Genomic DNA, 13,134 nt, shown 5'->3' with positions numbered 1-13,134 from the left:
ACCTCTTCCCATTTCACCAAACATCTCTCAGATACCAGATATTTGCAAAATGTTTGCATGTAATATTGCAATTGCTGTAACTACTCAGTTCAATTTTAACATGTTCACTGAACACATGAAAATCGGATAAATTGCCAATAGCCACATGAATAAAGCCACTGTGTAAGCATCTAGCTATATGGTGTTAAGAGCTTATGGGAATGCAGTATCTGGTAATCTGTGCACTTTTAAGCGCATATTCACTACTGCCCACTGCCACGCTGATACTGCACTCACTGGCTGTGACACCAGGTGATTCAGTATCAAGTACTGATCTATCTCACCATCTCCCGACCACAAATGCCAGGCCAGGCAACCTCAGATGAAATCCAAAGAATAGGAACCACAAACAACAAAAAAAGAAAATAAAGGGAAGAAAAAGACTTTGGTCATTTCATATCCACATTGAAGTGCGTTAAGCAGAAATTATGGAATGCCGTAAAAGTTGCCAAGTCAAAAAAGGATTTTAGTACTGCATGTTCCAGTTGCTGAATGAGTGTTATGAACCGTTCAAGTCCAGCTGTTTGAGTATTGTATTTTGATATGGAAGCAGCATGAGAAACTGAGCTAAGCCAACATAGCTAGGATCAGTTCCCAGCAATATATCCTACCTGATCAACCTGGTCTACCTCCTGGAGAAAAACGGACGAAGGAAATCAAACAGAATAGAAGAAAGAAACTTGTGAACAATCATGAAAGCTTTAGAAATCAAACACTAAATATGAAGGTACAACACATGTTCACAGATATACACAGATGCATTGATCAGTAGCTGAGAATGCAACTCAGCTCCTCTTAACAACCTGATTATTTTAATAGGACTAGTAGCACAACAGCTGTGAACTGGAGTGCCAGTGTGTCACAATTCACTCAAGGAATGCCCTGTACTAGCTGACATCCCAAACTAGTTGGTTATTCCATGCTCAGTGTGCCACAGAAACCCCACAGAACTTTTTGCACGCAATGGGGAAACTGGCCATCCCTGTAACAGATCCGGGGAGCTATTTGCCCACACTGCTGCAATGGAGACAATATACAAACACACATGAAGAGAGACAGAAAACTCCCATTAAAAAAAACCCAAAACAAAACAAAACAAATCCAACCAACAACATTTGAAAGCAAACAAAATACATAAAACAACTCGGACAGATTTAATAAATGGCTTTTCAATTAAAGAACAAAAGGACCACTTTAAACAACAAAACAGTCAAATGAAATACCACACTAAGTTTCTTACATATACACCTACACTGACTTAAGGGGTGGGGGGAAAAACCCATAGATACATTTGTCTGATTATTTAAAACTGAGCACTTTATTTTTGGCTTTCTATTCAGACCACTCTCCCCCACCTGCAACACAGTGAGCTTAGATACAAATATCTGAGGTGATATTTGCCATTACTATTATAATTTTAGTTATAGCTCAAACCCCCAAATTTCTGTTTCCCTTTCCAACCAAAGCACTCTGAGCTGATTGAAGATGTGCTGGCACAGAACAAAAGGAGATGCTTCTACAAACGAATGTTAAAATTTAGAAAGGATGAAAAATGCCACAGAATGACTTTGAGAAAAAATCAGGACTAAAAATGGCTTTGTTATATGAATTAAATTTCTATTCCTATTTTTTTATTGAAAGCAATAAGCCTTCTCATAGATTTCTCCCAATTTTATCCCTATCTCATATGAAGTCATCTGTAACATATGTATACACTAATAAAGACACTACAGAAAGTCACAGATGTAATTTGTTATCAAGTACTTCTTGAGTAACTTCGTCAAGAGACTTTCTGATCTAGGCAAGCAAAATTAGGATGTAAACCATTTATTTTACTCCCACAGTACAGTACAAGACTCTGTGCATCTTCTCACTATTTCTGTTCAGGGCACCTCTGTCCCCATGCCTCCCATTTGTTTTCTCTGTCTCTCACACCCTCACATCCTTTTCAGTGCATGAATGCTTTACAGTCCAAACAAACAAAAAAGCTACTGTGATACAATGACTTATTACATGGCAATTTAACTGTGACAGCTATCAATACAACTTATTTTACACCTCAGATGAAGTAATTTGACCTAGCTTAGCTCATACTGTTTATACTTCACTAAAGCAGGTCCAAGTCAAAGCCATTTTCCTGGTCATTAGAATCGATGCATTTCTTTGCCACCAGCTGATCAATCTTGAAATTCATTGAAGTTTTACTCTTTTGTGCCACATGTGATTTTCGCCCTTTCCTCCAGCTTGTTTACCATGACATTTGACAGAACCTCCTCCCAGTTCTTATGTAACCTCTGACTTTTTGGGTTATTTCTTGCAACTATGTAATATCTTCCACAAAACACAAATACAACTACCTCTTCCTTGCTGATGTGTTCCTTAAAATTTACGTTGGAGATTACATTGCAACTGGGGAGTTACAAGGCTGTAGAAATGGCCTTTCACAAAGGACAGTCCAGACGAACACTTGGTTTTAACAGTTTTGTAATAGTATTAGCAGGATTATAGAAAATACACTTGCTTTCAACCATCACAAGGCTTCACGTGACTTGGGAAGCCCTTCTCAGTGCTGTAAATGAACATTTTCAGAGGATAATCTACTTTCTAGCTTTGATTTGTTTTCAAAGCAATCTGATGTTTCAGTCCACCCCTCTAGTATCTTCTAACAGCAACACGGTTAGGCATTCAACACAAAGAATGGAGAACTTTATCTCTGCTTTCCCACTGTACCCACCTCTGTCACTCGAAGTCTCTTCTGGGTCATAGTTACTAGTATACATTAACTATAATAACTGAGTGATTTTCTCTGATTAAGAACTGTAACTTCCAGTTTATAATTGGAGCCTACCCTTTCTCTGTTTACTTTCCATTCTCCCAGCTGAATTGCTTATGTGCAGACTCTTTCCCATTCATGTTCTCCACTACAGCCACAGTCTCCTCTCTTCTACATCCAGAATTTTTTTTTTAATAAAGGAGTCTGAATATTTAATTTTTGATACCATTTCAATTTTCTCTAATATCCACTGTGGCATGAAGATTCAAAGCAATGTCCTAGTTCTTCACTTCAGATTCAAACTGCACTCCAGACTCAGATCAGCTTCAGACTGTACACAAAAGACTAATCTTTATTTTCATATTGTAGTATGTCCTCAACACTGGCATTTTCTCCCATTCCTCCTTGTAAAAGGTGTGAGTTTGTTGTATAAGTTTACAGAGCTGTCTAATGATAATATTCCCCCTGCTGTAAATTCCACTAAATCTTTCCAAAATGTGAAAAAATGTCGAACAGCTTTGGTTTGCTATGACTTTCATGCCACTCCTGTTGCTTACTTTCCTATTGTTCCTTAATCAACCTGTTGTGTAACACTTGCATTATAAATTCTCTAAGGCAGGACTGACGCATTTGTTATGCTTGTAGAGTAGTCAGCACAGCAGCGTCCTTGCTCTATAGAAGTTACTCCGGCAGCACTATTTGCAACAAACACACCTGTTTCAATAAATATAGAAATATTTATTTCATCATATTTCAATTTCTCCTCTAAGAAAAACCCGCAGATGAAGAAGCTACAATAATTAATTAATTAGTGAGAATACCTGAACGAACTCCTTTTTGAGGAAATGATCACTCCACTTTATCAACAGTTACACAATGTAAGGTATTGTCTAATTTCATAGACAACCCAGTGGATCTTATCCTGCATTCCTACACCTAACAGAACTCACCCTGTGCCTCTGTAGAAATCTTTCATGTATAGTAGCAATACCTTTAGACTACAAATAAAACGTTGGAACATTTGATAACTTGTAATTCTCTTTACAGAACAATTGTGTCAGCTTGATTCAAAAGGTCCAATTTTTATTACCAGTTTTGTGGTTACAAAAATTGTGAAAATAACAGGTTCAAAATTAAAGAGTCATGATTCTTTTTAGCATGTTCACTTCAAGCATCAACCAGGACAAACAAGTGCTATCTATACAGTATTCTTTAATAAGCCCATCCAACTTGTTCTACAAGGGTTCACAGCCAGAAATGTTTACAAAGATCTTACCTTGTAGAGAAGATTCACCTCTTGTCAGAGAACATATCTTCACAGCAACAGCCACTCCCTAACTTCCCACATTGCTCAGGTGAGAGTTTCTTACCACTGACATAAAAGCAAACCTCCACATGGGCAACCAATGCAGGTGTTACAGTTTAACCAACTATTGTTAAGGATCACACTAAGAAAAAGACTAAGTAGTTTGTTAGATTACCAACAACACATATGTGATTCCCTTGATATATTTTTGCAGAGTAACTCACCTGTATCACTCCTTCCATCATGTTCACCATCTTGTTGACTATTGCAATGACTTTGTGACTACGCTCAGCAGGAGTGATGTCAGGTCTGTACTGGCTGGACAATACATACCGACATGTCATATACAACACATACGTAGGCGACAGCTTAAAGTGAACTGTCGAGCTATTTGTGTAGTTTATAATAGCAGATAAGAAGGCATCTTCAGCTGTAGACAAAGAGGAAAAAACCATATTGTAAAGTCAAAGGCAGAAAGACAACAAAATAAAATGATTTCATGACTTGAGGAATAGATGATTTCTTTTTGGAGGGGAGGAAAAGGGGAGCAATTTAGAGGAATTTGAACTCAAAGTTGTTTATGTACTAAAGTTACTTAGGCACATTAACAACACACTTCCATATTAAGCTCGAAAATCTGATCATTGGGAAACATTCCTTACTGTTTCCTATCTCTTTGCTGAAAATTTGCATCTTCAAGGGAACAGGAAAATGCAAGATGGCTCTTGTACGTTTTATTCCTACAAAGCTTCCATACTAAAGAAAGATAAATCAGTATTTGCTTGCTCACAAATCTATGTAGTTTCAAATAGTTGAAGACTGGACAATCTCTGGTATGATGTCTTTCTACTAGACCTAAGGCCTTAGAAACCTGGGGACCAAGATAATAAAAAAAGAAATTCTAAATGAAAATGCTAGCCTAATCAGGTTTTATAAAAAATGGAATTTGACCAAGATGCAATCTATTATCCAAGGCATAAAGAACTGCACAGAAGAAAATTAATTAAGGGTACTATTGAGTAGATGGGCTAAACATTTTTTTCACATTTTATTTGGGTATCTGAAGAGTTGAAATGCAATTAGACTTATATATGCATGAACCTGCCTCATCATCTGAAGTGTCTGTTCACCCTCCCAACAAAACCAATTAGATTGATCTAATTGTCTATCGAGATTGTCTATCATCTGTACAGGCATTACTTTCTTTAACATTTACTTAAATTACCCCTAAGTTTTCAAACTGATTGAAATATTACAGCCTAAGAAAAGGTGTCAACAGCTTAGTGTTACAATTTCACAATTTACTCACAGCTTTCCCTGAATTCAATACTGGCAGGCAGTATCAGTTCTGGTCCATGGGTATCCTGAGATCTAAAGAAAGATCAGAAAAATTGAAACAAACAATCCACATGGATGATATTAATTCCACTGTAAAATGACAGATACACTTGTTCCAAATGTTGACACAACATCCTTCCACAAAATGATCCTTTTTTCACCTTTCCTCCAGAATCATTCGAGATGTATTTGCCAGCAATACAACAGATCAAAATACAGACTTGAACTGTGGAGTCTGTGATACTAATGCACACCCTCTTCTGTGCTGCACAGCAGACTTACAGGATCAGTTTGCCACCTGCCATTGACAGGATTCAAATAACAAATTATTCATGGACATATGAAAGAAAGTGAATGAAGCTTTATCTGGAACATCAGCTTGATTACCACAAATGTACTTTGCTGCTTTTAATGCCCTCAAAACTGATGAGGACTTGGTCAACCTATTTATCCCTTTTTGAGGAAAAAGAGGTCAAATCTAGCCCCTGCCCTCTTCTGGCCATTGCTACATTAAGAAACAGTGGTCATTGTATGAACCCCAGAATTATGCCCTCACTAGAACTGACTGCAGTGCTAGTTCTTAGCAGCATCCATAAGAGAAATTACGGAGTAGAAAACTGGCAGAAATTTTATTTTTCTGGTATCTGCAAAAGGTTAAGCATGTGTTTCATAGAATTATAGAACATCTGAGTTGGAAGGGACCCACAAGATCAGTCACTGAAGTCCAACTCCTGGCCCTGCACAGGAGTCTCACCATGTGGCCAACAGCATTGTCCAAACAATTCCTGAACTCTGTCAGGCTTGGTGCTGTGACCACTTCCCTGGGGAGCCTGTTCCAGTCCCCAACCATCCCCTGGGTGAGGAACCTTTTCCTAACACCTAACCTATTGTTCTGCCCTTAAGTAAAAACCTTAACTGAGTTTTTCTCTGCAGCTGGTCACCTATTTTTGGGAAATAAGTAAGATCTTAACATTATTTTCATGCAATAACCATTTTTAACCACATGTAACACAATAGGTAGCTTTCAAATACTTTACCCAGCAACCCTGATAAAGAAAGGAATGTAGTATAATTATATAATCCTCATTCTCCTGATTATTATTAGTTCTGCAACAAAGCAGAGGTAGGACACTGAAAGCCCTTATCCAGCTACCTCCTGTAGGAAAAATCTACCATATAATTTTGAAGGCTGATCTAAAAAGATTGAAAATTAAATTTTAGCATATTGAATAAAAAATTTAGGGGTACCTTTGGGTTTTGATGTTTGGTTGCTTGCATTTTTTAAGCTTACAAAACCTTAAACCAGCAGAGAACTCAGTTATGCCATCTAGATAGTACCTTATTATAAGAAGTGTTCAGCAAATACAGGTTCTGGAGAGCTGAAAGTTAAGGAACAGCAGGCACAGCAGGGCAATACATACACAAATTTCTGCCAGTTCAGTTACATTTCAAACATGACAGCATGTTCTCTTTACGAAAAGCACTCAGCTGGTGTGCAAATTGTAGTATTTCATCTCCTTTTATTGCTATAAATTTAAAATGAACTAATTTTTCACTATCTCCACACTGTCAAAAGAGCATCATCTTCACTGAGAACTTCATTATTTCCACAGAATAGTAACTAATACAGAGCATTATAAAATAGAACTATAGTGACAACTCCAGAGAAATTTCTAATCTGTCATTATAGGAATGGTAATAAGACATGGAAATACTTTTAACAAATGAGCTAGGAAACCAGTGATAGATTTCAGCAGAAGATTTATTTAGAACAAAATTACATTGATCCCTTTCAGTACAAATGAAGGAAAACAAGATTCCCACACAGTGAGAGACAATGTGTTACGAGTGATGCAAGCTGATATGATTAGTGTAAGATGGCATCCAGAATTTTGGAATATGGCTTTAAGAGACAAATTAATATGAAGTTCTCTTTTTAAAAAATGTTACTTCAGTTTTACCTGTAAATTAGTTGTCTAGGAACAGATGCAGCAAAGTACATTATTTAACGACCCTAACAGGAGTTCCCTTCACCCAATCACAGAATCACAGAATGGTCTGGGCTAGAAGAGGACCTTGAAGATAATCTAGTTCCAACCCCCTGTACCACCTTGTGCCTGCCCCTAAGCACACACAAAAGAAATACTCTCTTATTAAACTGTGTAAATTAGAAATCTTAAGTTAAAATAATTCTCTGTGCTTCTGCTGTGATAGCAACTGCTCAACCTGCTTTGTTACGGGATATATTTTAAGTATATATTGTCTTTGTGCTATTGCTTTTATAGATAAAGCCTCTCTATGGTGATGAAATTCTTTGAGGTAAACCGGTCTGAAAGTCTAGTTAGGTTATGTCTAGGAGGGCCATAAAATATTGATTAGGGCTTGCCTCCTCTCTTAATATAGTGTCAGGTCATATTACACTTTCAAATTGCACTAAAAACAACAATACACTCTCCAGGTATTTCTGTATTCTCCTGGATTGTCTCTGATAAACTGCATAAAAATAAAGTATCCTTGTGGATTGTTTCAGCCAGCCTATGTATAAAATTTGTAAGGCATGTTAGAATTAGGAATCAGGTCTGCACTCAGGTAACACCACTTATATCATCATTCTTATTTCCAACCAATCTTTAACAAAATAGTCATTGTATGTTATTTTCAAGAATAACATTTCAATCAGAACAACCATACCCAATAAGTAAACTAAAGTTATGGTATCAGATCTCAATTATTTTTCTTTCTAGAAAAGACAAAACATAGCAGCCACATTCTAATCTTTGGTCTTCAACCCATTCAGTGAGTTACAGGAAGAAAACCTTATTCGCCTTATTCTTCACCTTTAAACAGCAGCAAGGAATACACAAAAACCAGGCACAAGGGGTAGTACGGGGTGGATTAGTTGTACAGTAACAAGAACCTGGAACTTCTTAGTGAAGTTTTTTTGATTCTTCAAACTAACATAGCAGTTCATGACTACTGTCCTTACAGTTCACAAAATGAGACCAGAGTATCCCAGAGGAAAGGTAACTAAAGATCCAGAAGATAGATCCACGAAGGGGAAGAATTCAGTGTACTTGAGCAATTTATTGCCTAATTTGCCAAGTCCTAATCTGACAGCCTGACTTTGCAAATTTGTTAATCTCAACACAGTGAATGTATCTGAGAAAGAGTGCATGATAGAACTGCTGTATTTAGATAACTAACAGTGTAATTACACATCACATACTACAGACACACAAGATCTATAAAAAAATAAAGTATCAATTCCAGTGTTGGTGATAGATTTCTATGGTTGTAATTATCACAAATTTAGGTGTCATTTAGATGCCTCTCTATTTTGTGCACACAGGAATCAAAGATGAAAAAAAACTGCAAAGACTAGTAATGAGTACTCTTCTCAGAAGAAATTTTTCAAAAATACCAACAAAATTAAGCCAAAATGCAGCTCAGAGACGGCTCCGTCTTTTTGAAATACAAAACTATAGCACAAGATAATCCTCTTCACAGAAATTTAATCATCTTCATACACATACAAATGGACAGCTCAAGAAATATTAACAGCAGAAGCCTCAAGAACTACTGCCTGGCTATAAAAACTTCAGCAAGTTTTGGTCATCTTTTATGAGAGAGGAAAATTACGATTAAAATAACGGTAATTCAATAAGGAAGAGTTAAATATTGAGCAAACTTAATAAAAGCAGTTCTGATAAAGTATCTCAAGATGCCCAGGCAGAGTACAGCCAAATTGTATTCTACTGTAACTCCAGTGAAAGTATTTAAAAGACGCTCTTGCATCAAAACACTTGAACATTCAAGTTCAGGTGGAAGCACAATTTTCTGCCCTTTTTTGGTTGTATTTTTTCCTGCCACTCTCATCTCTGAATTCTGTTTTCTGTCTAGTGAATAATAAATCCATCTGAAAGCTTCATAATATAAGCATTACAACATGAATCACTGCACGTTTTAACCCTGCAGCACATTTACCTTACCCTTCATCCATTTATCGTAGCTGTTCATCTAAATTTAAAAGCTGATTTATGTAGACAGCTGTATAATCCTGTATTTTTTCTAAATATCTGAAAAAATTCTATTCACATAATCACTGATTCACTGAGGTGTGACAGGAACTCTAGAGATCATCTGGACAATCTCCCTGCTCAAAATGGGGTCAACTAGAGCAAGTTGCTCGCTATCTTGTCCCCCCCCCGGTTTTAAGTATCTTCAAGGACAGAGAGTCCACACCTGCTTGCAACACTATAGTAGAAATAAGAATGACCTGGTTATTTGACTCTCCAGAGTAAATCACATCATCTTGCCCCTGGCAAATGAAAATTTCAAGTACTTATACTTTTGTTATTGAGAACGTTTCACAGCATGCCTAACCACAAATCAACAATGATGTGACAGGACTACCAACCTGACTTCACAAGGAGAACCACAAATCAGGAAAATAATAAAGTAATCCTTCACATCAGTATTCTGTTAAGCATTTTGAAGGGTTTTTTTGGACATGAATCCTACATTTTATTTGGATAAAGATCTCAAAGGAAATCTCATTCTCCACGGGGAAAACCAGGCTGTTCAAAACACTTTAACGCACCTCTACTATTAAAATGCTTGCTATTGGAACAACTTACCTGGTTTTTTCAATTCTCAGAAGTAATGGGTTGCACATTTCCTACCTGCTCTCCTGTCTGCGGTAATCCTGCTGTTCTATTCTAATCATCGGCTTCACCATTCCTCGTTCGGCTGTGCTGGACGCTGATGATGTCCTGTCCCCGTCAAGCCTGCTGGTGCTCTAATTCAAAACAGCAGGACAGGTGCTTAGCACACAAACACTGGATTAGCTTGGCACTACTAAAATGAAGTGTCAATTTGGGGCTTGAAAAGAGATGAGGAAACAGAAAGGAGCAAAGCACAGAGACCAGCAGCTCAGCAGGTGTTTTCGCCACAATGAAGCACAGCTTGCAATTCAACAGACCACAAATGGCCAGAGAGGAGCCGCTCTTTGTTAATGCACTGCAAGAACTTGTAATGAAACTTTCAAATGTCTTTAATTAGAAGCTTCATAGCTAACAATACGAAGTAGGAATGAGTTGGTAATCAAAACTTTAGGTAAGAAACAAAGTGAAACATATTTACTGATTTAAAACTGTCCATGCTTCCCCACCCTGCTTCTGCAATACTTCCAAATGCTTACACTATTGACCCGTAACATTATTTATCCTGACCTTAAGGCGAGGCTGATCTGCTACACAGTACAAAATTTTCCAAGACAAGAAGTGGCAATTTACACTATGTTATGTTTTTAATGTACTGTTTAATGTGTTTTCTTTCAGTGCCCCACAATCCTAATTATGAAGCTTTTAATTTTTGATTACTAATTACAACAAATTCTACCAGGAAGGGGACAAACATGCACCAAAACACACAGCAATTATTTTCAGAATAAAGAGCTGAAAACAAGACATAAGTAAAATAGTATTTCAGCAATTCATAGGATGTTTCTAGGACTAAATAGTTTGCTTTGACATAAGAAAACCTGCCAAAAAGTGCACCTCAAAACAAGAGTTTTAACAAAATATTTTTTTCAGTACTGACATGCCAATCAGAGATTCACTTTCCATCACCATGTCTCAGAAAACTTTATCATTAAAGTTACTGTTATCCCTTTTCCAAATAGAAAAGCAAACTTAGAAGAGAGCACTGTTAGAAAATAAGTGATTTAACAAGATGTCATACACATTCTCAAACAGTACACCACTATGAAATAAAGAAAATAATTTTTTCCAAAAATCCCTAGGCCCCCTAGTATTTTTCTAATGAGCATCAAAAGGATAGGAAGTCATACCCAATTATGTCAGAAACTCTTATTCTGAGTTTTAAGACATTTTACCAGTTTACAGAGTTTCTGTTCTTCCTTCTAAAATGTCACTAAACAAACTCCTAACAGAGGGAGGTAAAGAATGCACACAAGATAAAAGCAAGCACTACCACAAAGCTACAAAGAAAGCAGAGAAACTGAATCAAAGGCCTGTGGCGAGAAAAAAAACTAGACTAACAAAAACATTCAAAAGCTATCAGAGTACTTTTAGTACCTACAATGCCATATTAATATCACTAAATATTTACAAGTATTTCACAACTTCCTGACAGTAGTAATAAAACATAAAACAGTACACATTTCTGGGAGGATTACAACATTTCATACTGCTGAAATAATTCACTCTCTCTCTCATTTCATCTGAGACATGTGACCATAGCAAGTAAGGCATTAACTATTTTGTCATTTTACTCTGTTTGCTCTTCTATTTGTTTGTAATTCTGGCACAAAACTTAGTAAAAGAAAGACAGTGCAAAAAAAGCAAGCAAAGATTATCACCTCATAAAATGTTTATAATTGTGACTGCTGAGACAGTTTGTTTAGTCAATGCGTGTACAGGAGCTCTACTGAAGTCTAAAGTCACATCCATTAAATTTTAAAAGCCTAGTTAAATTAAAATTGAACATCCATTTCCATTTTATATAAAACATTTATTTACCCCATCACAGATGACAATAGCCATATGCTACACACAAGGTAATGATACATCAGTTTAGTATGAATCGCTACCTGCACGTGTCAGTTTGGGGAGAAACTGTGAGAGGCTTGAGGAATTTCGCTTTCTAAAAAATGTTACTATTCTTGACAGGGGATGCATGCCAAATGTCAATAAAAAAGAATTCTTGGGGAAAAAACCTCCAAACCTAAAAAAATAATGCACATAATACCTGAGCGCATCCACAACAGAAATGGATGAGGAGACTGACGAACTGGCCACACGTTCCCAAGAACTACTGATGTTGTATTTTAATTTAACTTACATATGTTACTATTTATTGCTAATTTAGTCATAATATGATACCTTGCTCGCTGGTAGTGCTGTTCCACTGTGAACATCTCCCTCCAGATCAAATGTGGTTTCCTGTACAGCTCTAAAAGCAAGATAACACTTGAAGTACATTTTAGAAATTATATTGTTAAACATTTATCAAACAAGGAACAGAGTAGCTAAAATTAGTAAATTAAAATTCAAGTGTTATACCGTAAGTCCAGTTAGTATTCACTTTTTAAATACTGTATTGATTCTTTATATTAGTAAAACCTAAAAATATTTTTACAGATTATTTCATTTGGAAAAACAGATTCTTAGCTAATCTTCAGAGAATCACAGAATTTGTGGAGTTGAAAGGGACCCACAAGGATCACTAAGTTCAACTCCTGGCCCTGCATAGGACCATCCCCAAGAGTCACACCATGTGCCTGAGAGTTATCAAGTTAGAAAATATAAATACACATAAACAAATACATACAAAATATGTTAATGGTGTTATATTCACTACAGTAACTTGTTACCAGTTTTTGCTCAGTTCTTCAGTACTAAATGGACAACATTCTTGATAATGTAAATAATTCATAAATCATAGTAATGTGTGTTTCTATTAGTTTATTCTAAAAATGTTACAAAATAATTGGTTGTTCAAGCTGCAGCAGCCTTCTGCCACAGATTTTACTGCCCAAATAAAGCTCTGCAGTAACACAGTGCTTGGCAGCTGACTATGTAAACCTGCAAGAGCATTTATTTATTGATCTGCAAGGTAGATGCAGAATGAACTAAAGATTTAAGCAGTCATATTA

General features: G+C 36.5%; 1 protein-coding gene across 22 annotated transcripts in view; it reads right to left on the bottom strand.

The window, feature by feature from the left end:
- The window catches only part of AFDN (afadin, adherens junction formation factor), a 121,630-nt gene that overhangs the window by 51,062 nt on the left and 57,434 nt on the right, over positions 1–13,134 (bottom strand). For 14 of the 22 annotated variants that reach the window (XR_011697162.1, XM_071549443.1, XM_071549461.1 and 11 more), the window contains 5 exons: positions 12,362–12,431; positions 10,139–10,254; positions 5,428–5,489; positions 4,343–4,548; positions 651–671 (listed from right to left, as the gene is read on the bottom strand). Coding sequence is in view for 21 of the 22 variants with exons in the window: in XM_071549443.1 (XP_071405544.1) it covers positions 651–671; positions 4,343–4,548; positions 5,428–5,489; positions 10,139–10,254; positions 12,362–12,431 (475 nt within the window). In the remaining variant the exon portion in view is untranslated. The remainder of the gene's footprint in view (positions 1–650; positions 672–4,342; positions 4,549–5,427; positions 5,490–10,138; positions 10,255–12,361; positions 12,432–13,134) is intronic. The other 8 variants (XM_071549448.1, XM_071549449.1, XM_071549456.1 and 5 more) reach the window with 1 other exon arrangement.

Source organism: Pithys albifrons, chromosome 2, assembly GCF_047495875.1.
Source record: "Pithys albifrons albifrons isolate INPA30051 chromosome 2, PitAlb_v1, whole genome shotgun sequence".
NCBI classification, from domain to species: Eukaryota; Metazoa; Chordata; class Aves; order Passeriformes; family Thamnophilidae; genus Pithys; species Pithys albifrons.
This window is presented reverse-complemented; position numbering and strand designations above follow the sequence as displayed.